General features: G+C 41.9%; 1 protein-coding gene across 4 annotated transcripts in view; it reads right to left on the bottom strand.

Annotated features, from left to right (window-relative positions):
* L3MBTL3 (L3MBTL histone methyl-lysine binding protein 3) overlaps positions 1-27,068 on the bottom strand; it is a 160,656-nt gene that overhangs the window by 73,736 nt on the left and 59,852 nt on the right. For all 4 annotated transcript variants that reach the window (XM_074988773.1, XM_074988770.1, XM_074988772.1 and 1 more), the window contains 4 exons: positions 26,633-26,737; positions 25,652-25,787; positions 11,881-11,972; positions 9,071-9,222 (listed from right to left, as the gene is read on the bottom strand). In XM_074988773.1, coding sequence (XP_074844874.1) covers positions 9,071-9,222; positions 11,881-11,972; positions 25,652-25,787; positions 26,633-26,737 — 485 coding nt within the window. The remainder of the gene's footprint in view (positions 1-9,070; positions 9,223-11,880; positions 11,973-25,651; positions 25,788-26,632; positions 26,738-27,068) is intronic.

Genomic DNA, 27,068 nt, shown 5'->3' on the forward strand with positions numbered 1-27,068 from the left:
ACTAAAACCTAGTAGGCTGCATGTGATGGCAGACAACAAACTTCCTGGCCCCACCTTCTGCCCCTAGACCTCCCACCTTTTCTCTGAAGCCTTGCGACCCCCACTCACTAGACACTCCCTTCCCTCAACTGCCCACCCTCTTGTTTTCACCAGACTGAGAAAAGAGGTTGGGACCAGTATTCCCTCTAATTTTTCCATCCATGGGCAGAATAAATTTTGTTATGTGCTGAGGGAAGTGAGGATGTGCACAACCACCAGAAACATAAGCTGTCCACTGTGGGCAATTGTTGGCACTCTGGTAATCAGTCAAGTGGCACCTGAATCTCTCCTAAGCAAATGCCCAAGCTCCCAGCTTACAAGGAAATCTGTTTGGGATGTGGGAAAGAGTACGGCCTCTGGGCTCTGCAGTGGGACCATAAATGAGGGGCTCAGGGGTAGGAGGAAGCGCTGGGCTGGAGCCCCTTCACCTAGGAGCTGGGGGTGGGAGCATGTCAGCCACTTCATAGGAGCTGCACAGGGCTGGGCACAGAGCTTGCCTGCCCTGCTGACACTGCAGCCAGCTGGACTGTTAGTGGCATGGTCAGCTCTGCTGACTGCAGCTGCCAGGGTCCTTTTTCCAACCAGATGTTCCTGTCAAAAGCCGGATGCCTGGCAACCCTAGTCTGTCGTGGGGATCCTCTTGCAAGGTTGGGGTCTATATGATTATATCGATCTATTTGCCTTCATTTGGCTAGCAAGTATGGAAAGTACCAGCATCCTAAGCCATATAAAAATTAAAGAACAGCAGCAACTTAAGTAAAAAGATGCATTTGCTATATTTGCTATATTGCATTTGCAAAGATGCATTTGCTATATCGTAGTCTCTAATATAGTTATCTCCTGTGGAACACAGAGGGGTCTACCCTGTTATTGTCACAGGAGGAGGATTTCTGCATAAGTCAAAGATATATGAGGTGACCACACCTCCGTGTCTATACATGCTTAATTCCTCACTCCCTCTACACAGAAACTACTTATTGATTTCAATTGGAAATTGAACACGCAAAAGGACACAGGACTAAACCATTGGTTATTTAAAATCACTGAACTTGTGCTACATAAACAAAACTAAAGAAATATTTCTTTAAATTCTCAATATGTAAAGGGCATTAAAGTAAAATGCTTTGAAAGTGAGTTTACATGACAAATAGATGAAGTCCAGTATAGGTGTATTTAATTGTGTGTATTAAATAATAGCAATGTAAGCAGGGTGTCTCATTACCGTCATCACACAGCAAGCCTTCTACTTATAGATTTCAGACCTAATGCTGAAATACCTTTCTAGGGTAATTAGATAGTGATTTTTTTAAATGAAATGGAAAATAAACAGATGTGCCAGTATTTCTCTTTGCTAACCTCAAATATATCAAGCCCTAAGGGGCAAAAACGTTCTCTAGAAACTAAAGCTCAATATCAAGTGTACTAACAGTTTATCCTTTACAAAAAAGGCATGTTTTATGTATTTAAGATTATTAGTTATACAGCATTTTAAAAAAGGCACATCTGTGTCTACTCTTTATAGGGTTGTGAAGTTCCCAAAGGTTCATATTCTATCCCCATGAGTGGGCCTTTTACACCTGGGTCAAAAAAGCTCTGCCAGGAGCAGATCAAGGAAAGGCATAGTTATGCCTCTCTCTCCATACAGAGATGTCAGAGAGAAGTAAAGAAGCAGGTAATTAGTTAATCAGGTAGATACTGTCTCTCTCCAAAACCCATTAAGGGGCAGAGGCAGTGAAACTGCACAGACTGAGCCGTTACCTCATTAGATTCATTGCCTTTATGCTGTCGGAATAGTTTGAGTAAAACATTCAAAAGCACATAAGCTACTTAGGAGTTCATGTTCCATTTGCAAAAGACTCCGGAACATCTAAGTCATTCTGATACAGAGACACAGCCATCGTGTGAGATTAATGGTCATTTTTACAGTGCCCTGTTACCACTGCCTCAGAGCCATTTACGGTCATTTCAAAAAATGATAAAGACATAAAACTGATTACTTTTATCTTGAGTGGGACAAAGTATTCTTTCATGAATAATCATCTCTGTTCTAGTGAGACAGCTGTGGTCCGGCAGACTAAGCACATGACATAGATTAAGAATTCTAGATTCTATTTTGAATTTTGTTACTCAGGTCAGTCACTGAGAGTCACAGAGTTTAAGACCAGAAGAGATTTTTTTACTGCGTTTCACAGTTTCATATCCACAACTCAATAATTATAATTCAGACTGTAAGAGACAAATGAATAATTAATTCTTTTCAGAAAATAAAGGCTGGGTCTACACAGAGCTCTACTCAGAGCTCCTGCGGGCACAGCTATGCAAAGTGGCCTTATTTACGTACTCCCGAAGCTCCTTACCACAGCCACATGAGAGTTCGGTGCCGGCAGAAGGGGGTGCCAGCACTGCAGAGGCCGTGTGGATGTGCCTTGGCCGGCTAAACCCCTACCTGTCACCAGTCCCATGAGGCCTCTGCAATGCCGGCACCCCCTTCTGCCGGCACCGAACTATCGCATGGCTATGGTAATGACCTGTGGGAGTATGCAAATAAGCAGCCATCTGCAATCCTGAGAAGCTCACTTTGCAGAGCTCTGACGGCAGGAGTGCTGAGCAGAGATCTAAGACCCAGCCAAAATGTGTCTCCACTGAAAGATATACACAACACTGTTTTATTTAATAACAACCTTTTTTTTTTTTATTTAATAACAAATCTACATTATTTTTGCTGTTGTGGATTAACTATCAATTTTCCCACTGAATAAAATTTTATTTTGATATTTCAGATTTACACAAGAATTACTTTTATTAAATATAGACACTATTGTATTTACAGCAGATCTTTTGTTCAACATTCATGTTTTTATAAAGATCCATGATAAGGTATTATCATTAGCAAATAGCACTACATGGTAAGTATGGCTATTCGTACAACTTCTCTGACTATCATGCTGATATGCAGTAGCCAAGTTAGCTACACACAAAAGAAGTCATCTAATAGCCCCATCTAGTGTTTCATTGCAAGCATTTCACCACAATTATTATATTAATATCAACCGTGTTCAAAACTAATAATACTGCAGTGAATTAAAAGCATTTACTGTGTCTTCGGTCTTTTTAATCCCATGTGCTCCTCTCAAAAAATAAGTGATCCTCTTTGAGCAATGTAGGAGAAGAACTGATCATGTCAGAAGAGCTCACAAGCAGCTCATAAGTCAGACAGAACAGTTTTTAGAGGTACACCCCACTAGGTACCAAAAAAATAACAACAGATGGCATATGGAGTGTGGATGTAAGCCTTCTGTAGGTTATTCCAAGTGTTCATTCTGCTCCCAACACTCTGGATATGACACAGGAATTAGATAGTCAAACAATCCAAATCTACATGCTGGCTTTCTTTGTGGCGAGACATGCAACAAGGGGGCAGATGAGAAGGGAGAAGAGCTGCCATGGCTGTGCAGAAATTTCACAAGTCACCTGGTCTGCACAAGGCATACCTACAGAATGGCTCAGTGGGGCCTTGAGCCACACACTGAGCAGTGCTGTTTGTCTCTTCTCTAAAACGCTGTCACATTATCTATCTCCAGGGCCTGATTTCAGGTGTCAGCAGGAACCCACAGCCATTACTCATTTTCTTCACACCAACAGATAACACATCCTTGTACTAAGACAGTTCCACCTGGAAACATCCTGAAGTTTTAGATTACACTTTCAGTTTCACCACTGACTTCAATGACAGCAGTTAGGCCAACACAGTCATGTTTCAAAATTCCATCCACAGGAAAGGAGATGATTACTTAAGGACGATAGCCTTAAACTACACCCTCTTTCAAACTGCTTCTTTCTACTGACTACTTTGCAAGAGTACAGAATTCTCATGTATTACACGCCCTCCTTGCCTTTCACTGTTGATCACCAGGAGTTTAGGAATACCTATATTAAGCTATTTAGGATGGACAAAACTTTTTTTTCTTTTTCCTCTTACCACCATCATGAGTCACAGCAATTACACATCTATACAACGTGGGTTTCATCTGCAAACAATGTTAGAAACAGACCCCCAGAATGTCAGGATTATGCATTGATTTATTGCCCTAAAGATAACATACGGACATTCTTCCATTTTAATGCACTTGTTAGGACATCCTTACATCACACTTACGACATTGGTTTGCATCACTGTGACCCAAGAGACGTCCCAGGTCAAGGTCAGGGCTAGGGCACTGACTCAATAATGATTCAAAAGTAAGGTCCCAAGTTGCAACCAGGACTAAATGCTATTTAAAGATTTGAATGATTAAAATATTCACTATTCCTGGATCCTTATTCCTCTCATTTTTTTTAAATATTTAACTCTGATCATTATGTAGTTGCATTAGTTATGAATGTTGAATGCATTAATCACAATTATTTTTCAAATACAGAAAAGCAATTTTGCTACTTCTTAAAATACGAGGCACAGAGCTGCAGAAATGAAAAAACACAACTGCTTTACGTTGACATAATGAAGTTTAACCCTAGCATGTATTGCTCTCACAGAGATACCAATGTTCCCTCATTTCTAGATAAGAAGGGGGAATGGCTACATTTGGAGAATGAAGAGCAAATTTTACTGTCCTTAATATAAGTATTTCTCTATTTTGTTCACTTTTCCTCCTCCTAAATTAGTGCCAATGAATTATTTAATGGGATTTATAAGCCATGAAAGTATTATCATCTTGCATTATAATGCTGCAGCAGTGACAATAATTCTAACTAAGATATTTTCATTTTAAGCCATTCACTTATGTTCAGAAAAAATACCTATGGGCTGAAAGTTAAGCCTATAATATACAACTTTAGAGATTATATTTTCTTCTGCTGTTGATTTCTGGTAAAATTACTTTCAGCTGTTTTTCATTTATATAAGAGAAAAGAAATTTATAGTTTATGAACATAAAGCTTATTTCCACTTGGACAACATAAATAATGGCTGAATTTTAGAAGTCTGAAAAGACCTCATGAGGAATAAAGATAACTGTTTAGGAATATCTATTGCATGTATTGCACATAGCATTTTCCCTTATTGATCTTTATAGATTTAGACATGTACTGAGTATGACAGGTACAGGCAAAGCCCATCACTTTGAAAAAGCCTTATAGTACTCTTCTCCCTACGTTTAGGAACAGGCATATCTGTCCAGTGTCCAACTTCCTAAATGTGCATGTACCTCAGATATTTCTAAAGCACCAACTATCTTGATAGCTAAAACTCTGGACAAAGAGCAGTGAGTACACTCCTGGGGACCAACTTTCAGATTTCCTTTTCTGTCAGCATGCTTCTCTTGCTGTTTTTGTTTGTTTTAATCAGTCATATATGTTCCTTCCCTCCTTCTCTTCAGTTCCATGCCAGTCTGGAACATACCAGTACAAAAGAGGGGAAGTAGAGGCCACTTAGGCTAAAATAGAATTTAATATTGATTTTGTAACTCTGAAATTTATAAATGCGATTTGAGTATCCTTGCATCCCCCTGTGCTCCTCACAAAGTCAACTTATTGAGGCCACACTCAATTGGCAATCATCGAACGTTGCCGTAGTGCATTGTGGGAACCTATCCCACAGTTCCCTCATCCCCATAGCATTCTGGGTATGTTCACTAGTCTTTAACATTAAGTCCCCAGGTCCTTGTTGGGCCATAGGGTTTAGTGGGGGGGCCAGTTGAAGAAGCCCCCCCAATTACATTAGCCACCAAGTAGAAAGAGCAGCAGGCCCCTGAATATCTTAGCCACCAGGCACGACTTTCCCCCCGGTGGCACAAAGGCCCTGAATGTATATTTAGGGTGGAGGCCAGCTGAAGTAGGTCCCCACAGATATCTTAGCTGCCACAGAAGACTTCCACCTGGTGGCAGAAATGCCCTGAAAATATTTTTGGTGGGGAGACACTTGAAGTAGTCCCCCATGTGACAGCAAGTCACTGAAAATGTTAGCTGCCAGGACAGACTCCCCCCCGCCCCCGGGGGCTGCAAGCCCCTGAAATTCTTTCCCGCCCTTGGGGTCCTAACCACACGCAAAGCAGGACTGGTGCTGCCTGGCAGCATGGACAGCACCAAATGGTAGGCACATTCTTTTATTGGGTTGGGATCTACCCACGTGATGTGGCTAAGAGCAGGAAAGACCCCCACTGCAGGCCCCTGTAGGGGGGAAGGGGAAACGCACAAATGTAAACCACTGAGAAGACATGGTACTTCCATACTGGCCTTTCATCAAACTTTTGAATTTGAACTCAACGCCACACCCAGGAGGTACCAACTATATTATGGCATTGGTATTAGTGTTCTCTAAATTGACCTAATGTTATTTACAGTGAAGGCGGTCACATGGTAATATCAAGCTAGCCACCTTAAATTCGAATTTATCTAGTAGCGTAGATGCAGCCTTAGTCAAGGAATTTTTTTTTTGGGTGGATTTTCCTGTATATCTAAATGTCTCATGGAGACATGTTTTACAAACACAAAAAACAAAAAAATCTGCCCAAAACATCTTACACCACCTCCTTCATGTATATTTTTGTAGCAGTATCCCCAGGACTTTTCCAGACAGATTGGAAAACTGCATAATAATGTCACTGATTGGGACCCTCCAGGATCTTGCGCAATCTTACATGCCAAATAAGCATGCGCAAAAGTGATTTCTTCAATCCTCTGCAGAGGTTTTTAATTTTATTCACACTGTCCTATAAAAAGGTACCATAGCGCAGTTAGAACTATTTTAATGTGAAATCTGGAGATTTTCATTCCTGTGTTTTACAGTAATTTGAGAACAACAAGGAAGTGTTAAAGCTCTGAATAACTTTGTTTTAAACTCTTCAGTTGCTCAGAAGACTGGCAAGCTGTTGAACTGATGATTTTAATGTTGCTGAGATTTTAATGTACTGTTAGTCATGTGTTATTTAAATCTCAATAAATAAATAAATAAATAAATAAATGGTTTTGTCCCCTCAAACTTTCAGCTTTCTCCAATTACCTGCTACTTCTCTATCATTAGACGATTTCCTACAAATAATCATTAATCCTTTTATTTTGATATTATTTGAATTCTAATTCCATATACATCATATTACCTGGTGAACATAGCCCATAACTACTTAGTGCTTTGCTCTGTCTGATCTAAATACAGCAGACCCTCGATTTGTGTGTGCTTGGGGAACCAGGCGTAATACAAATTTTGCACCAGTCGAGGTGGGGGCAGGTGCCAGCTCCACCCCCAGGGAGCTGCTGGGGCCGAGGAACGCCAGCAGCAAACGGGCTCGGAGCTGGCCAGAGAGCAGTGCTCCACCAGCTCCAGCCACAGGGAGCTGCTAGGGCCAGAGGAGTCCCTAGCAGCAAAGCAGCTGTGAGCTGGGGGAGTGGTGCAGTGCTCTGCCGCTGACTCCAGGCCCCGGCTCCCCAGCTGGGAGAAGCCGGGCGACAGCTGCGCCACCGCACCAGTCCACCCCCTCCCGAGCTGGGAGAAGCCAGGCGGCAGCCATGTCACTGTACAGTCTGACCCCTCCCCCCTCAGCTGGGGGAAGCAAGATGCGCTGGCTCCAGCTCCCAGGGAGCTGCGAGGCTGGGGGGAATCCCTGGCAGCAAAAGGGCTGAGAGCCAGCAGAGCACAGCCCCTTTGCTGCCAGGGATTCCCCTGGCCAACAGTTCCCTGGGGCTGGAGCTGCAGAGCACTGCACTGGGCCAACACCCAGCAACGAATCTGACTCGCCTTAACACAAGAAATGCATAAGTCAAATTCGTGTAAATCAGGGATTTACTATGCCTGCCTGCCTGCCACCCTTTTAATAATTCATGTATTGGCATCAGCAGCTTCAATCGCAACTTCCATGGCTGCATAGTAACTATTTTAATCTATTCTGTTCTTTTCTACAAAGATTCTGCAACCACCACTACCACAGCACATAAATGCCTCAAACAATTTTTTTTTGCCTTTTATTTTTAACCAACAATTTCTTATTTTGCCTTCTTGTCTTTTCTAGTCCTTAACCACAACGCTGCCGGTTTCTCAACATAAAATGTTAACACAAAGTTGAGAATGGGAGCTAGCTAGGAATATTATGACAAAATAGTTCAGTAAGTTTCTGATAACCTTTCAAACTTTTGCAAGGTTATCTGGGAAAAACAGCAAACCTCTCAAGTTTCACTACTCGTTTACATTTTACTTTGGATTCAAATAAAAATCCAATACGTCTCATTAGCATTCTGCTTCGTTATACAGCCTACTGTACAAGATGTATGTAGGAAATGCAAATATGCATGTTGTAAACTAAAAATGAATTGCCCAACAACTTGAATGTCACAAGAAATAAAATTACAGTCAGTACATCCAATGAATAAGGTGGAATTTTGCTACATGCTCACCCTCCACAGCCTCAATATAGCTCCACACATTAAAGTTCTACCCAGCAAAAAATTAACATATCAGGGAACCAAGTTACTAGCTGCAGTTTGCAAGGAATGCAGGACCTTAACATCACTTTGTTACTTGGCTAAAGCCTTAGGAAACACGACTGAAGGTCTGACTACACAACGGAACTGTCCTGCAGCAGGATCAAGAGATCATCATGCCATTCAACGAATTTTATTAATAGGGCATATGGGCCAGACTCAGACACACGATGAAATGTAGCTGCTGTTTGAGTCGTGGCTACCAGTGTGCCTAATACTGATGGTGTGGGAATGTCCACATCCATGTGAATGTTCAACATGAAGATATATTGCAAAAATAAATGAAAAATTAATTATACCAGATTTACTCCTACATGCACCTACAACACTCATTTTCTACAATCTTGGGAAAGAGCTGTACATGCAACTTGAACACATATATATTTGCTAGCCTGGCCCCTAACATCTATGATAGATGGTTAATGCTCTGAAGGACATATTTATAAAAATCTACTAAAAGCCAATGTGCCAACTACATGCAGAATACAAAAAGTATTAGGGAAAGATACTATCTTAAATTTATGATCTGACTTATTAAAATATAACAATACAAAGGTCATACCAATAGTCATAGCTCTCATCCCAGTTATCAAAATGAACCAGGAAACGATTGTCTACCATGTCTGTTACCGTAGCAACACAGATGAATGTAGGATTTTTTTTGTCTACAGCTTCAAGCTTCATTCCCACTCGAAATCCTGATGGAATAACTGTCTACTCAAAGAGAAATTTTAAATTAAAGATAAATAACACACTTTACATCCCAAAACGTCCCCAGTATCCACAATCAATACATATGTGTCATTTACAAATTTACCATCATTTAATTTTTTTTTCAGTTAGCTAGACAACAATGCAGTACCAGCACAATAAGCTTACATGAAAGATGCTCAAACAGACACAGACTCTGAGATTATGGTTTATGAACCAAAAATTTCTGACCATGTTGCAAAATTTGTACACTTTGGTTTTGACTCTGCCTCATAAAACACTACCTCTGATAGTCTTCTCCTGGTCCCACAAAATGACAAAAATAGCATGAGGTCAGTTCACGATACAGGAAGGATAGCCAAACTGGGTAAAAAGGTGGATAAAAGGAAAATTAACTTTTTCTTATGCCTAATGCAGATTAAAAAAGTATTCCATGTTTTGGTCAATATTCTTAGCCTGAGAAGGACAAAAGCAAGCTTAAATCCAGGGGTGCCACAAGAGCATAAACAATATTACACTATTTAGGGAAGATTCATGAGTAAATGATTAACAGAAGAGATTGTTTCTCTTCCCAGCTCTGTAACTGGTAAGCTTTGTGATCATAGGTACATCATTTAATCTCCCCCTATATATCTGTAACATGGAGAATGTATGCTTTTACTTTTCATTGAAGAGATGTAAAAATGATGACTTCTTCCGCAAGGACCATGCTACTGCTCTGACAGACTTACTGGAAATACGTACCGTCAAAACAGTGACTGAGCACACTCCATGCCAAGACTGCAAGGGCTAAGCAACATGGTCCCTGAAATTATTACTCCCAGATGCTTCAGTGCCAGGAACAGAAAGCAGAGAACCTCTCGCCCCTGTGTTCTCAATCTCATTTTTGCTAGTGCCCAGATGACGTGCAGAAGGAAGAAGCTGCTTGACTCAAATGCAAAGAGTGAAGAATAAGGACATGGGACCAGAGTTTACAGGACAGAGGGGACTAAGAGCAGGAACAGGGCCAGGAGCAGAAGCCAGGGTGGAAAGCAGTACAGGATTGACAGGAATTGGCATGGGGTAACAGGGAGAGACTGGAACAGGACAAAGAGCATAGAGAAGGGGATGGGAGTAGGGCCTGTGGGAGGAAGGTTTGGAGGGGAGAAGAAGTCAGTAATGGGAAGGGACAGGGAGGGTCTGTGGGGACAGCAGCTGAAAATGCAATGGGTTAGTAACTGATGGGGACAGAGAGAGGCTGGAGGGACAGAGGCAGAAGGCATGAGACACACTCCCCTACAGAACCTAGAAATTAACCTATTAGTCCCAAGCATAGCTGCTGACTCCATGGGTCCTCTAGGACTGGAGCACGCCCAGGGAACAATTAACAGGTGCTCAGCACCCAACAGCACCCGTGCTCCCCCCCTACCCCTCCTCCCCAGTACCTCCTGCCCACGGGCAGCCCCACTCATCTACTCCTCTCTCTGCCTTCCAGCACCTTCCACTACTGCAAAACAGCAGAGGCTCCAGGGGGGATGAGGGAGGATGCAGCAAGATTGGTGGAGGATGCAGAGACTAGGTGGAGGGAGTATGGCAAGGGTGGGAAGAAGTGGAGTGAGGGGTTGGGGAAAGGACAGCGTGGGGACAGCTCTTGGGGCAGAGGGGTGGGGGTTAAGCACATACACACACCCCGGGCTAGAGCAAAAGACAGTGCTTATGTTCCTGAGTCTCAACGTGCCTTGTGGTCTAAGAGATGTGAACCCCACTGAGAAAGTGTATAGGTCATCTCCCTTTAGTGGCAGATCCACACACATTAACAAGCTTCCACTGCTACCAGATACTCTACTAGCTCAGGTGGAGAATAAGGATCATCCAGTGGTCAGGGGACTGACTGGCTTAGGATGTGAAGATACATGTTCAATGACCTGCTCCACCACTGACTGCTTGGGAAAGTCACTTAGCCTCTCTGTGGCTCAGCGCCCCACCTGTAGATAACAGTGCTTCCCTACCTAACAGGGAGTATGTGAGGGGTATGTAACACACTGAGAAACTATAAAACTGTTTGAGGATAAATTGTAGTGTAATGACTTATGTAATGACAAAGCAATGACTATGTCAATTGATAAAAAAGAGCCATAAAATAAATTATTATTTCACATGATAAAACTTGAGGAGTTTTCAGTTTATAAAAGTGCAAGAAATATATGTAAAATGTTAAAAGAATATGAAAGTTACAAAAATAAATACATGAAAGTTAGGAAATACCAGACTTAAATTAGCCCATTCATCCTGTGTACTGAATGAGCCATAATACCTGTGGAAAAATAGTGTTTATTAATATAATTAAGGACTATATAATAAGACATATGCAGAAAGGGGCTTAATTATAGTTAAGCAGACAACCTTAATTCTAATATTTCTTAACTTTTAAGTGCTTGACATTGCAATTTCAAAGTTCTTTTAACTCATTTTTATGGATGTGATATATGTTACAGGCAGACATATGAATTTAATTCATTTAGATTTGAGAGGTGAATTTTAATACAAATTAATCATTTATCAAACCTTAAGAGAAAAAAAATATTTTTGGGGTTTCCAAAGTCTCATGCCACTGAAATGATACAAATAAACCCACTAACAACTTTCTACAGCATTGAAGAAGTTGCAAATAAAAGTACATACCGTGTTTTGGTTTTCAAACAAAGATTTGGGAGCAGCTTGAGCCTTACATGTTTTAAGATATGACGACCAGTTAAATTCCTCTTCCTTATATCCTAAAAGGTTTTCAGGAAAAAATATGAATGAGGAAAAGATGCATGAGACCAAGTAATGCCTATGTCAATCGCAATCTTCCATAAAATTATTTTGTCAGTGATTTATTTTTATCCAGTCCCAAATGATCCAATTCCAGAATTACGGAAGCTAAAACTAAACCATTTAAAACCATTTAATATAATAATATATACAAATCTAAGTTGAAACCCTCTAATCAGGAACTCTCTCACCTGTTAACATCCATAGTCCAGCATGATTTTAGTTAGCTGGATGACCACTTACAATGGATGCAGCCAAGTTTCCCATGGTCCCATAAAGTTTGTTTCCAGCCACCAGCCCTGGCTCTCAGTGTTTGTGCTGTTATTTAACTGTAATTTATCCTCAAGTGTCTCCTAAGAGCCCAATGAGTAGAAGCAGTGCTGGTATTGTGCTAGGCAATTCTGATCTCTCATGGTCTGGCAAATTCTTTCGTTTGGCACTAGTCAGATCCCAAGGGTGCCAGATGAGAGATTTTCAACCTGTATATACTTCTATAGTAATAATATTAGAACTTGTTTCTCTGCTACTTTACTTCAGTTTTATCCCCAGGTAATGCCAATGATTTCTATTTTTATTTGAAACATGGTAATTACTGAGAAAACACTAATCCCTCCCTGTTACTAGTTGGCTAAGCTTTTTTTCTTTTTCTTTTTTTTAAATCACCATGGCTACGTCTACAGGAGCCAAAAACTTCGAAATGGTCGTGCAAATGGCCATTTTGAAGTTTACTAGTGAAGCGCTGAAATACATATTCAGCACCTCATTAGTACGCGGGTGGCTGCGGCACTTCAAAATTGACGCGGCTCGCCGCCACGCAGCTCATCCAGATGGGGCTCCTTTTTGAAAGGACGCCCCCTACTCCGAAGTCCCCTTATTCCTATGAGCAGATGGGAATAAGGGGACTTTGAAGTAGGCGGAGTCATTTCGAAAAGGAGCCCCATCTGGACAAGCCACGCGGCGGCGAGCCTCGTCAATTTCGAAGTGCCGCGGCCGCCCGCATGCTAATGAGGCACTGAATATGTATTTCAGCGCTTCATTAGTAAACTTCGAAATGGCCATTTGCATGTTTTTGGCTAGTGTAGACAGGGCCCATGACCAGCATCCTTTTTGGTAACCTAATAAAATATTATTATGACCTGAGGGCCTATTTTTTTCTCCTGATCTGAATGTGATCAGCTTCTCATCTTTCTCCAGGATTGATTTTTTGACTATTCTTACTCTTCGTAATAGGAGGAAAGATGGTCTTGGCTCAGGCTCTGGAATAAGACTCAGGACAACTGGGGTTAATTCCTAGGTCTCATTCAGATTCCATGGGTGACCTGGGGAAAACTACTTGTGTACCTCTCTTTTCTACACGCAGAATAGGAGAATCACCACCACCTTTATTCACCACTTTGTCAACAGTGTCTATTTGTTTTGTAAGCTGTTTAGGAATGGGCCTGTAAACATTTTGGTACAATGATGCTCCAGCTTTACTTAAGGCCAGTAGCTGTTACTCTTAAACAAGTAAATAACAAACACCAAGAACTTTTTAAAGGAAACAAGTAATTATCAGAACATGAACATTCCACACTGTTTATCAGTTGGGACAGCCAAACATGTTTTTAGAATCTAACTATTTTGTTTGCTTCTGTGTTTCAACTAACATTTCTTGGTACAATTTCCCCCTTTTTTCACTCAGCTTCTTTTATAAGAAAATTTCACGGACTAATGTACCTCATTGGAAAAGTCTATTGATCTCCCTAACAGGCAACCACATGGGGAGTTACCAATCTCTGTTTCCAAGTTTAGCGAAACATCTCTCCAACAAATTTCTCATGTCCTTGTGGGTTTGGCCTCCAGACGATTCTTTCTATGCCTTCTGTGATTTGTGTAGGCTCTCTCTGGCTGTAGCATCTGCGGGCTCATAAGTGCCTCCTGTTCCTTTGAATCATTTGCCTGTCGCCAGAGCAGGTAGTTCCTTGGCTCTCCTATCACATTTTAGAACCTCCTTTCTCCACTCAGCAGTGTTTCCTTCTAGCTAGCAGAGCTTTTGCCACTTGTATCAGTGGTTTGGGCCTTTGTCTCACTGGTGCCTGTGCTGGACTGTACCAGCACTACTATGATGGGAGTATTTCTCTGTGCCAAAATTGCTAACATGTTTTCTGAAACAGAAAAAATAACCTTGTAACAGTCCCCTAGATGTTTTCACAGCTGATTCCACCTTACCATTATTCTGTGAATATGCTGGGGAGAAAACGCAATGGTCAACCTCCCACTTGCATGCATCTTTCTTGAATTCTTCTGAGGCAAAGTAGAGTCTACAGTCAGAGAATACAGCCTCTGGAATGCCGTATCTTGCAAAGTGGACATGAACATCCAAAAAATCTGAACAACAGTCTACTGTAACCAAGTAATGCTTTTCCATACAGACACATAATTTTTCTGTCACGTCTTCCTTGGGTCAAATGGGCAGCTCATGTAAGCTGCGTCTACACGTGCACGCTACTTCGAAGTAGCGGCAGTAACTTCGAAATAGCGCCCGTCATGTCTACACGTGTTGGGCGCTATTTCGAAGTTGAAATCGACGTTAGGCGGCGAGACGTCGAAGTCGCTAACCCCATGAGGGGATGGGAATAGCGCCCTACTTCGACGTTCAACATCGAAGTAGGGACGTGTAGACGATCCGCGTCCCGCAACATCGAAATAGCGGGGTCCTCCATGGCGGCCATCAGCTGGGGGGTTGAGAGATACTCTCTCTCCAGCCCTTGCGGGGCTCTGTGGTCACCGTGGGCAGCAGCCCTTAGCCCAGGGCTTCTGGCTGCTGCTGCTGCAGCTGGGGGTCCGTGCTGCATATACAGGGTCTGCAACTAGTTGTTGGCTCTGTGTATCTTGCACTGTTTAATGAAAGTGTGTCTGGGAGGGGCCCTTTAAGGGAGCGACTTGCTGTTGAGTCCGCCCCGTGACCCTGTCTGCAGCTGTGCCTGGCTCCCTTATTTCGATGTGTGCTACTTTGGCGTGTAGACGTTCCCTCGCTGTGCCTATTTCGATGTTGGGCTGAGCAACGTCGAAGTTGAACATCGACGTTGCCAGCCCTGGAGGACGTGTAGACGTTATTCATCAAAATAGCCTATTTCGATGTCGCAACATCGAAATAAGCTATTTCGAAGTTGGGTGCACGTGTAGACGTAGCCGTAGTGAACAAGGATCTCTTTCTGCTAGCAAGCATCACACATTCTATAAAGGAGCAGAGTGTGTATTCACTCCGAGCCAGTGATCATACCTGCAAGCCTAAAACAGCCGTCAATACCAAGTGTGATGTATTTTTTGTATGACATTCTTAAATAATGAGGCAAGGACAACAGTACTGCGGACGCAAAATAGGAGTCTATCCTGCACAGTCAGTGTGATCTTCAGTTCAAAAATATGGCTCTGCTCCTACCTTGACTTTTGTCTTCTGACCACCATGCTAGTACTGTTCTCCAGATCCCCTGTAGCCCAATGTCCTTTTTCAAAGACTTTGACTTCTGTTATCGTTGCTGCTGAAACTGGGAGACACTGCAGCATTGTAATGGATTCAGTGTCCCATTTCCCTTCCCACAACTGAATAATGGTGGGGTGTATACGCCTGCTCTTGATGTGAGCTATCACCAGTAATAAGTATTATCTGATCTGTACCTGGAAGCACAGGAGGTATACGAATATGCACTGCAATCACTCTGGAGCAATCTGAAGAGGCTTGCCATAATTCTCTCCAGAAGCTTGCAGTCTGATTGTATTTATTACTAGGTGGTCATAGCTGTACTGATGAAATTGCTCCACTCTAAACATCGCAGCAGGAAGTTCTTTTTCTGCTTGGGTATGTCACCATTCAGTCTGACAGGGTTTTGCTGACATAAGCAACTAGCTGCTCCTGCAGAAGAACCACACCCAATCCTTGTTTCACTGCATCACACAGAAGTATTAGTTTCCCTCCTGGCAGGTAGCACTTAAAAACATGAGCATCTGTTATCATACGTTTCAGCCTGTCAGATATTTGCTGTTAGGGACAGGCCCAGTCCCACTCAACATGCCACCTTCTGAGCCACTGAAGCCAAGTGCGGACAGAACTCAGACAAAAATAATTATCACTCTTACCGAGTACTGTATATCCCATTCACATTCCCTGGAGAAGGAATGTCTCTGCTTTTATCTGCTTCCAGCCTCTATGTGAACAGATGTCCAACGTAGGTCACCAACACTGACATTTTTCGTGGGCAGAATTTTATATTTTTGTTCCTGCGTCGTTGTACAAAAGTCAGTTTTCTTTCACGCTCTTGTTCAGTTTCTGTATTGTTGCTCCCGTCATCTACAGTAACAACACCATCTCCAGTTATTTCAACTTCAGGAAATCCTTCCTGCGCTTGGGCGACTGCTTCCTGGCACATCTTCTGTGCTGGGCTTATACCCACTGGAATGTACAGCCATCTGTAGCAACCACATGGTGTTGCAAAGCTAGCCAACATACCGGACATTTTATTCTGACTTGTGCGCCAAAACCTGTTCCTCACATCACAGACTGTAAAGACACTGGTTCTAGCAAGGAGTCATCAACTGTGGCCAGAGGATATTATGCCTTCTCAGCATCCAGTCCAGTGGCTTCGGGTTGGTGCACATGTGTAACTTGCTTGATGGCTTCGTTACCAACATGTTGCTTACCCAGCTTGTTCTGGCCTCTAAGGTGGCTCTGCTTGTTCTGGCTCTGCACACTTTCAAGTTCTTTGTGTATGCAATTAGACAGCATCACTGGCATTTTCTTTCATGATAAGCACATAGAGTCCACTGTGCATTCTACTTTCAGCTGCAGCTTCCCTTTGAAGCACCTGTAATCTTTGAAAACATACTAATGTACTTTTAAAATTATCTCCATTACCCATGGGACTCTCACTTTTGCTTCCTGCATTGCAACTATAAAATTCTGAGCTGCATCCTGACTACGCCCAAGGCCTATAAGTCTGTACTCACCTACAGGAAGCTGTCATGATTACTGTCCACCAACACAAACTTCAAGTGGTACAAATATGCTATGCTTTACATGAGTTAGTATGAGATCATAGAGAACAACAAGAAGTCTTGTAGCACCTTATGGACTAACAGATATTTTGAAGCATTAGCTTTCATGGGCAAAGACCCATTTTACCAGATGCATGAGTGGGGAGGTGGTTTCAGAGGGGAATTTAAAGAGTGGGGTCCCAGTAAAAGGGAGGACCAGAGCTGACAAGGTCTATTCAGTCAGGGTGAAAATGGCCCAATATCAACAATACTTATCAAAGGAGGAAAAAACAAGTCAGATCAGACAGCGGGATGTGAGCCTTTGTCAGTGTCTAATGGGGAGATATTAACACCCAGAGCAGAGAAGATGTCTTTGTAAGCTGCGAGCCACTCCCAGTCTCTGTTTAATCCATGGTTAATGGAGTCAAATTTGCACATAAATTGCAGCTCAGAGATTTCTCTCTCTATTTGATTTTGAATTTTTTTTGTTTCAGGACTGCCACCCTTAAATCTGCCACTGAGTGTCCAGGGAGATGGAAATGTTCTCCCACAGGCTTCTGTACATTACCGTTCCTGATGTCTGATTTATGTCCATTTATTTTTTTACGGAGAGACTGTCCAGTTCGGCCAATGTAAATTGCAGTGGGGCATTGCTGGCACATGATGGCATATATTATATTAGTAGATGTGCAGGTAAAGGAGCCCCTGATGGTATAGTTAATATTAGGTCCTGTGATGTCACTGGTGTAGATATGAGAACAGAGTTGGCAGCGAGGACTGTTGCAAGGGCTGGTTCCAAGCCTAGAGTCACTGGTTTGTGATTTGTAGTGGCTGGTGAGGATGTGTTTAAGGTTGGCAGGCTGTCTGTAGGCAAGGACAGGCCTGCCTCCCAAGGTCTATGAGAGTGAAAGATCATTGTTCAGGATGGGTTGCAGATCACTGATGATGCGCTGGAGAGGCCCTAGGTGGGGGCTGTATGTGATGGTCAGTGGTGTTCTCTTGTTTTCCTTGCGAGGCCTGTCTTGTAGCAGGTGGCTTCTGGGCACCTGTCTGGCTCTATCAGTCTGTTTCCTCACTTCCTTAGGTGGGTATTGTAGTTTGAGGAAAACTTGGTAAAGGTCCTGTAGATGTTTGTCTCTGTCTGATGGATCAGAGCAAATGCGGTTGTACCTTAGTGCCTGGCTGTAAACAGTGGATCGTGTAGTGTGCCCTGGATGGAAGCTGGAGGCGTGTAGATAACCATAGCGGTCCGTGAGTTTTCAGTGTAGGGTGGTATTTATGTAACCATCGTTTATCTGCACACAGTAGTGTCCAGGAAGTGAATTTCTTGTGTGGACTGGTCAAGGCTAAGGGCTGCCTCATGCTCTCACTTTACATTATTGGCTTACAATTGCCTTTTTTTCCCTTTTGGTAAAGGTATGCTAAACTCCAATTCACCCTTAGGAATGACAGTGCCGGAGGTCCAGCTATTCACGTGAATTTGCAGGAGGCTCTTCCCATTTAACACTGTTGCATTCACAGGAGTTTGGCATTGTCCCTTGTTGCCTTCCTGTCCCAAAAGACAGAACCAGATATTCTCTCAGAGTCACAAGTCATCCGTGTTGTCTGCTGTGCTAGCCTCTTGCTGTACAAGTCTGAAAATCTTTCTGAGAGCTGCTTCTTCTCTTGCACACACTGCTAAAAAAATAAATAGCTCAACTTGCCACATTTCTTCAAATGGTGTCCTACCGTGGGATACTTCTCTGCCCCACTCATGCTGTCTCCTTCTGTAAATGCAGCTATGGGTATGGAACCATGGCCCCTTCCCAGCTCTGTTTCACTTATGCACTTCTGGGCACATTGTCCTCTCTGAGGTTTTCATCCTCTCTCTAGGTTTTGCTGCATGCCTCATCTCTCAGTATCTCTCATGTGAGATTGTCTTCCCAGAGTCACTGCTCCTATGGGTGGTGACCCAAGTACCAAATTAAGGAGTCTTGTCAAATTCCCAAAATTGAATGTAGCAGCCAGGGTGCATAACACAGGATATCTCCTCAGCACTGGTCTCTGGCAGAAAAACCTGTTTTATTTAAGGTTCGTTCTGCTTTCGGGAACAACAGGTCCTCAAAGTTACTAGGCCGACTGTGAGGTTTTAGGCAGTGGAGAGCTTCACAGTAATGCAGGCATCTCTCTGCCTTCTCCCTCAATAAGGTAACATAACAGTTTTACTTCCTATTGTGCTTGTGCTCCTGCATGGCCAGATCTGTGCACAACTCCAACTCCTCCTTGCACTGGATCCATCACTGGCCTCTACGTTTTCATCTGCAAAATCCAGGGCTCTGGGGAGCTTCAGATTGAATTCTCTGGCTCATACTGACAACTCACTGCACCACATGGCAGACAACTCACATTTCAGAAGCTGACACCACATTTCATCCACAAAGAGTGGAACAGAATGCAGGTTAAGTCAAATAATGGAGCTTTATGAAATGCTGTGTCATATGGCCACTCTACATCCAGCCCAGCTCCCCACGTTCCTTGTTTTCTTGGAGTCCATGGAACATAGGCCCTCACTCTGACTCCAATTACAATGATCATGGTACAGCTGTCTTCATGGCAACTGAGAACAACCAGATCTTACAGTGAGGCTGGACCGAAAAACTACCCCTCTGGAAGAGAATTCCAGAATGACAGCTTTCAATGCTGAAAAGTATAAATGACAAACACTTACAAGTGCGATTCAACTCAAATGATGTGCAGCAGAGCCTTGATGGGAAATTTAGGGATTTCCAGGAGGTAACCCTTTTCCCTCTCAAACTCCTTAACAAATGACCCTCAAAAATAACTCTGGGCATAAAGAAATCCTCTGAAGATGGATCAGTTGCGTGTGACAAGAAGAATCCAAGAATGAAAAACCACATGTGTAAGCCAGAATTCTCTGTCTCAGTTCTCTCCACATCAGACACCCTTCACAGACCTTCCTTACATGCTGGGCTGGAGCAAGAATTTCTTTCTTCAGGTAGCTATTGGAAAACTCTTGCCTTTATCTTAAATTCAGGAATCCCCAGTGAAACCTTCCTACTTGCTCAGCAAGCTACATCTAGAGAAAAGGTGGGGAAGGAAGAGTGTTGCTTGGGGGAAACCAACCAATACTCCCCAACCTTATTCAATTCCATTCCACTGACTTGGCTCTGTTCCAGTTAAAGGACATTCTATAGGCCTTCTCAACTCCCTCAGCTTGGACCTCACCCACAGACCAGATGAAAGCTGGGTTCAGTGTAGCGTAATCAGGTCTCCGGGCATGGAACTCACCCACATGCTGACTGTGAACTAGGTTCACTGCAGCCTGATCAGCAGAGCTGGTCAGGAATTTTTTGACAAAAACTTTGGATAAGAATCTGAATTTGCTGAGATTTCTGGGACATAATGTCTGGGTCAAAACAAAAAGAGACAAAGACAGACCCTACCAATCAATAGCCAATAGCCCAGCGATTAGGGCATACACCTAACATGAGGAAAACCTGGGTTCAAATCCCTACTCCAAAGCAACAGAACTGGGACTTAAATCTGCATCTACCACATTCCAGGTGAGCAGCCCATGTACAAGACTGTTAGCTATTCTGAAGTGGGGATATTATTAATTTTGCACAATTTTTTTGGAAAGGTCTCTGTTTTATTCTGATGGGGAATTAAAATAATTTTTAAAATTTTGAAATGTTTCATAAAAAAATGAATTCTTATTTCCAGCCAGCCCCTCTCCTCAACTGTAAGCACTGAACCACCCACCATGTCTGGAAGCTGGGTTCTTGTGGCCTGCTGTCTTCGTTGCCATGGAGATAGAAAGGCCCAGTATGCAGACTGACATAGAGGGGACCAAGAATAAACTATTCATTCTACTTTATTAAAAACACAAACACGCATCAGCCCACATAAGGACATTAGGAAAAAGTTCTTAACTGTCAGGGTGGTCAAACAGTGGAATAAATTGCCTAGGGAGGTTGTGGAATCTCCATCTCTGGAGATATTTGAGAACAGGTTAGATAAATGTCTAACAGAGATGGTCTAGACAGTACTCGGTCCTTCCAGTCCTAGCATTCTATGATTCTATGATAAACAACAGCATATCCACAGCCCAAAGCCACCTCATTCCTAAACCTGCACAAGAAAACATGGACTTTGCAGCACTTCCAAATGCAGACAAACTGGATTTCTGGTACACAAACGTGGAGCAATTTCATGAGTCCAAAACTCATCCTGGAAAATAACCTGCTTCCAGTACCCCTACCCTTAAAAATCAACAAGGTTCAGCTCAAGCTCCTTTGCTGGCAGTATTACACAAACAGATAATCAACAAGGTAAATAGGTTCCAAACAACTTATTGATTAACCAATCAACCCAACATCTTAAAACCTGGAATATATTGGCTGCCAGTGCAGATCCTAGACGACTGATGTAATGTGACATTCATACAATGTTGTACTTAAGCAAGATGCCACATACTGCACCAACTTTACTGTCTATGTGGTCACAACGAAAGCAGTGTAACACAGAGAATATTACCGTAATCTAATCAAAATGAAAAATAGGGTTAGTCTACTTATTTCTTGAGTCATGACCTTTACTTGACTCCAAAGAAAGAAAAATAAAAAGACAAAAATAAACCAAAATAACCTAACAACCCAAATCCAAAACTCACGCCAGAGATAAATACTGGTGACATACCATAGAAAACGTGGCTTATTTGATGTGGTTTGGAATTTTGCAGTACAAAAAACACTGGGAAAACCCACAACACATTGTAAAGGAAAAACTGGAACAGAATAAAACATCTTCACTGGGCAACCCTCTTATAAACAAAAAATCCTGACTATTCCTTTTTCATGTGTAATTTCATGTCTTTACATGACAATGAAAATTAAAAAAGATTTTCACAACAACTGCATGGACTTCAGAAGCCTCACAGTGTGCTGCTTATGCTGAAAAGGCATAACACTGAAAAAAAGAAATCACGGGAACATTTTGGCATCCTTAGACTAGACAAAATATTATAAAACAGATGGTGTCTTTCACTCCACTTTCTAGGCCCCTGCTACTTAAAAGACATACACAAATACTTACCTCTCTCTATTGAGAGTAGTCTCACAGTAGCCACAAGAATTACTGATGGTATGTAGAGGTAAGTACGTCTGTCTGTCTTTACAAGGTCATTCTGGCCTTTGAAAAAAATCAAAATTCTCGCAGATAGAGGAAGAATCTCTACAATAGTTCCTGTATGCATCAGAAATAAGTGTTTTTAAATTATGTTTCCCTGTCTGCCATTTGACGGGGAAAAGCTATATTTCCAGGACAATTTGGGTCTCTCATTGAATAGTTTCACTGCCACTGCAGGAGCTGTAACACTTTGATCTAATTCCAGTTGTTGGGTTTAATATACACGTGCCGGGTGGCACTGGTAGTCTGGAATACATAGGAGGGCCCCGCAGATGATCTTGCAGAAGGAAGAAGGGAGAGGGGTGGAGATATGATGTTGTGTACATCTGCTGCTGCATGTTTGTACCTTTAATAAAGTGAAGAAACAGTTTATTCTCAGTCCTCTCTATGTCAGTCTGCAATGTGCATCTCCATGGCAACAGACAGCAAACCACAAGAATCCTGCTCCCAGCCTTAAACACTGACTATGACCACTGGAGTCCGAGCATCTGGACTAGGGCTATTCAGGTACAGTCAGGGTCTGCAGAATTAAACACTTTCATTTAGGTTGGTTTTCTAAACTTTGGACGGACTCTGATAAGGAAGTGTTAAGCAGCTACAGGAGCTGAAAGTCAGGCTGAAAGGCATAAAAGAAAATGATGCTGGGCTAACATAAGCAAAAGCAGTGACTCAAACTGTGATGAGTCTCTGGACTCAACTGATCTCACTCCAGGATAAATCAGAAGTACCTCCACTGAAGTCAACAGAACTAGTAAAACTATTTTGAATGAAACCATAAACAAGCCTCATACAAATCTCTTTCACTGAAAAAAAGGGAGCCTCTTATTTGTGTCCATTCATATTCCAGAAAAAAGATAATAGCACTTTTTTCCATTATGTGAACTATTGTCACTGACACAGCCAGAAGCCACAATGTGACAGCAGTAACAACATTTTCAACTCCTTTAGAAACTTGCACTACGTGCGCACCATCCTGTGGAATGGTGCAGGTTCAAATTCATACCATGTTCCTTTCTTCCCAGAGACATAAAAGGCTATTAAAGATTGAACCTCTCTAGTCCAGCGCTGTCTGGTGTGGCAATATTTGTGGTCCAGCATGATTTTAGTTAGCTGGATATCCATTTATCATGGGTGTGGCCAAGCTTCCCATGGTCCCATAAAGTTTGTTTCCAGCCACCAGTCCTGGCTCTCAGTGTTCTGTGCAGTTTTTAGATGTAATTTATCCTTAAATGTCTTCTGAGAATACAGGAAGCAGTGAAAGTGCTGGTAATGCTGCCAGACAATACTGCCCTCCTGGGGTTTAGCAAATTGTCTGGTTTGGCACCAGTCAGGTTGTTCAACTAGAGTGGTTCAAACTATTGTGCTATCGAAGAAACACACTCAGTTCCCTTGTGAATGGGGAACAACTATCCCTCTTCCACAGCAGTACTGGAAGTCATACTCAGCTCGCAACTGCTGTGAAGTAGGGTATACACAGGGAGGTAAGTGCATATAAAAACTAGGATAAGATAAGGACTAAATAACCAGTCTTATTCAGGAGAAGGTGTGGACATCAGTGAACTCACCTGGACAGAAAAAAACATCAAATGGACCATATAACAAGGAAAAGAAGCAATTCTAGGGTGGAATGAAGCAAGCCAGCCCCAAGGGAGAGGCCAGAAGATATATGCTAGCCCTGAAGAAGAGTTCAGTAGCACAATCCTGTTATCCCAAAGAGCTGGGATGTCTTGAGGAGAGTAGGACTACACTGCACTATATACTGAGGAAGTCCTTCTAACAGACATGGTTCTACAGAGGGTTTTAATGATAGGCTGTACTTTGCCTCAGTTAAAAGAAGGTTTAACCACCACATTAAGCCTTAAGAGTGGTGGAAAAATAAAATTTAAAAAAAATATGTATATTAATATAAAAATACCCCCAACGAAAGTTTTTCCCACAAATGACTTTTATGACTTTTTATTAAAAATGGCTCTGAGAATGAGATCTTGTGAAGCAGCTCTCCTCCAGCAGCCATGTATTATGCCTAAAAATGAATAAGCCTCCAACACCAGAGGTTTATAAGGGGCGAGCTGACAAAAACACACCACTGAGTACAAAGCCTAGTGAATGTTGCCAGAATAACAACTGCATTTGAACAACTGGATCTGCAATTACCTGTTCATTCGGCACATGAAATCTATGACTCCAAGAGAATGAGGGCATAGAGAAGTAGCATTTAGGAAATCTTTTAAATTGTTTTACTAAATGACAAATTCTACACACTTTAACTATGCAAGACTACAACACAGTTGTAGCACGCAGAAGCCACTTTGTTGGGAGGCAGTGTGGAATGCTGCTGCACCAGGGAAGCGACACAAGTCTTTCTGCCTCGTGAGAACATATGGGCAGCCTCCAATTCCCAGATTAAAATAATTCGATATTTAAAATCAAAATAATTAAGCATATGAATAAGCTAGATTTTCAACTACAGTTTGAACTTCTCTAATCAGGAACTCTCTCATCCGGCAAACTCTGTATTCCAGCATGATTTTAGTTAGTTAGTTAGATGACCACTCATCATGGGTGTAGCCAAGCTTCCCATGGTCCCATAAAGTTTGTCTACAGCCACCAGTCCTGGCTCTCAGTGTTCTGCACTGTTATTTAGCTGTAAATTACCCCAAATGTCTTCTAAGAGTCCAGTAAACAATGGAAGTGTTGATGCTGCTGCTAGACAATATTGACCTTCCATGGTCCAGCAAATTCAGGTCCCTTGGGTGCTGGACAAGAGAGGTTCAACCTGTAGTACACACTCTGATAAAACAGTCCATGCTGTTATTTTGCAACCTGATACCCTTATCCTTTATTTACCCACCCAGATCTGTCACCCCTAAAGATACTACTGTTGCATAAAAACCTATGTGTTTGCTTTTATTTCGAGCCTAAAATTGGACTCATCATCTTCCCATCATGCTCTCCTGACAGTACTCTCTGAATGACTATTCTGATGGTTTTGCTTTTTTAGTGTCTCATCATTTTAAACAAAAGCACAGTCTTTCCTCCCCTTTGCCTCTTTGTTCTTTCATCTGGCTCTGCAGGATCCATTAATGCTTTTGAATTTACCTTTCTTACGCCTTTTCACAGCAACAGCTATCAGCTCATGAAGCTTATGAGCTACAGTCATAATATGGAAGCAAAATGAAAATGAGCAGGTGGATTGCCCTTACTGTATTTGAAATACAAATCAAGACATTTCAATACAAAGCAGCTATGCACCAAACTGTCAATTTACAGTACCATTGTATGCCATGTAAGTACCTCCAAAACAACTGAAATAAAGAAACAGATTTGATGCCAAAATCTTTTCAAGTTGAAGGAAAATGCTGCTGCCAAACACAGTTCAAGATAACAAGGACAGCAACTGTGTGAAGATAAATACATCTTTAAACTTAAAGTTATACCATACCTTTTGGTGGGTGAAGTTTGTGACCCGTTTTCTCACACCATCCAACTGGATGAATGTCAGAAGAATCAGCATTCACCCAGAAGTCATAGCAATCCAAGTATTCATCAAAACGAAGTCGTATCCTGTAGCCTAAAACCTATTTACAAAAAAAGTTCACAAGTGTACATTTTGTAATAAGTACAGTGGTGCAGAATAATACCACAGTATATTCAGGGTTTACCAATGTACAATCAACCAAATTTTTATTTATGTTCATGTCAATGATATATAATACATAACCTAAAAATAAGGCAGATTAATAAGGGAAGAACAAAAAGCAAGGTTGCAACTAATCAAAGCGCCTCTCCAATGAAAATTGCCGCACAAGTGCTAGTAATATTATTATTATAAAATTCAGACTCTGAGTGGCACTTAAAATATGTTAAAAGAAAACAAAAACCTGAGAGGTATAATCAGACAACCTCTTTTGAAGGATAGGTCATTATGACAAGGAGATAGTGATGGTCATTAGATAAGAAGAAGTGTAAATGTGGAAAATGAGATCCTGAAGGACCCTATTTCCCAATACAGAAGTCACCATAGTACTTAAGGGGTAAGGAAGAGATACATCTTCTCTTCACTGATGAAGTTTTCTGGGAGCTAAATGTCCATACCATCTCCCACACACTTTTCTGGGTGCCACAAGCCACTCCTATCAAATACCCAGCTTTTTTTTTTATATGATTCTTGTTACAAATTAATAGAATTTTTTTCATTAGGGAAAAAATATTCCACATGGTGTAGCATTAGACAGTTAAATGCCTAACAATTAAATGCTTAACATCTTTCTTTGAAGAATCTGTCACCAACTGACTATTACTTAAAACACGAAGCAAGATGCAGCACCATACAAATCACTGTTCCAGCACAGCGTTTACTGTGTTCTTAACATGCTTCTGCACTCAGTCTTCCATTTTCTTCAGGTATAATCCTCATGCTTACCTCAGCCACAGTGAGAACACAGTACATTGACTGGTGCTCAGGATCCACTCCTTCCAGTTTCATTCCTACTTTGAATCCATTTTTACCATATGGGAAGGACTGATACTGGAGAGAACAAAAACAGTTTCAATATATCACAAGTAGTACTTTCAAAGAAAATTAAAACACCCGTGTAATGCAAACCACAATGACTGTTATTACTTGTCCATATGCAAGCATCTACTAAGAACAAAGTTTCACAATTAAGCATATTAAGATAAATGTCAAGCTCTTAAAATCATGTAATGGAAAACAGACCTTAGCAAGCCAAGACAAAACTAGCTGATAGCACAGTCATTAAGGGCTTTAAAAAGGCAGAAAACTGCTAGAAGAAGCTACCGGGAAAGCCAACTCCGAACACGTTTCATCAACTTTTAAAATGATTGCCTAATTAAAA

The sequence above is a fragment of the Carettochelys insculpta genome, chromosome 3, assembly GCF_033958435.1.
Source record: "Carettochelys insculpta isolate YL-2023 chromosome 3, ASM3395843v1, whole genome shotgun sequence".
Classification (NCBI taxonomy): Eukaryota; Metazoa; Chordata; order Testudines; family Carettochelyidae; genus Carettochelys; species Carettochelys insculpta.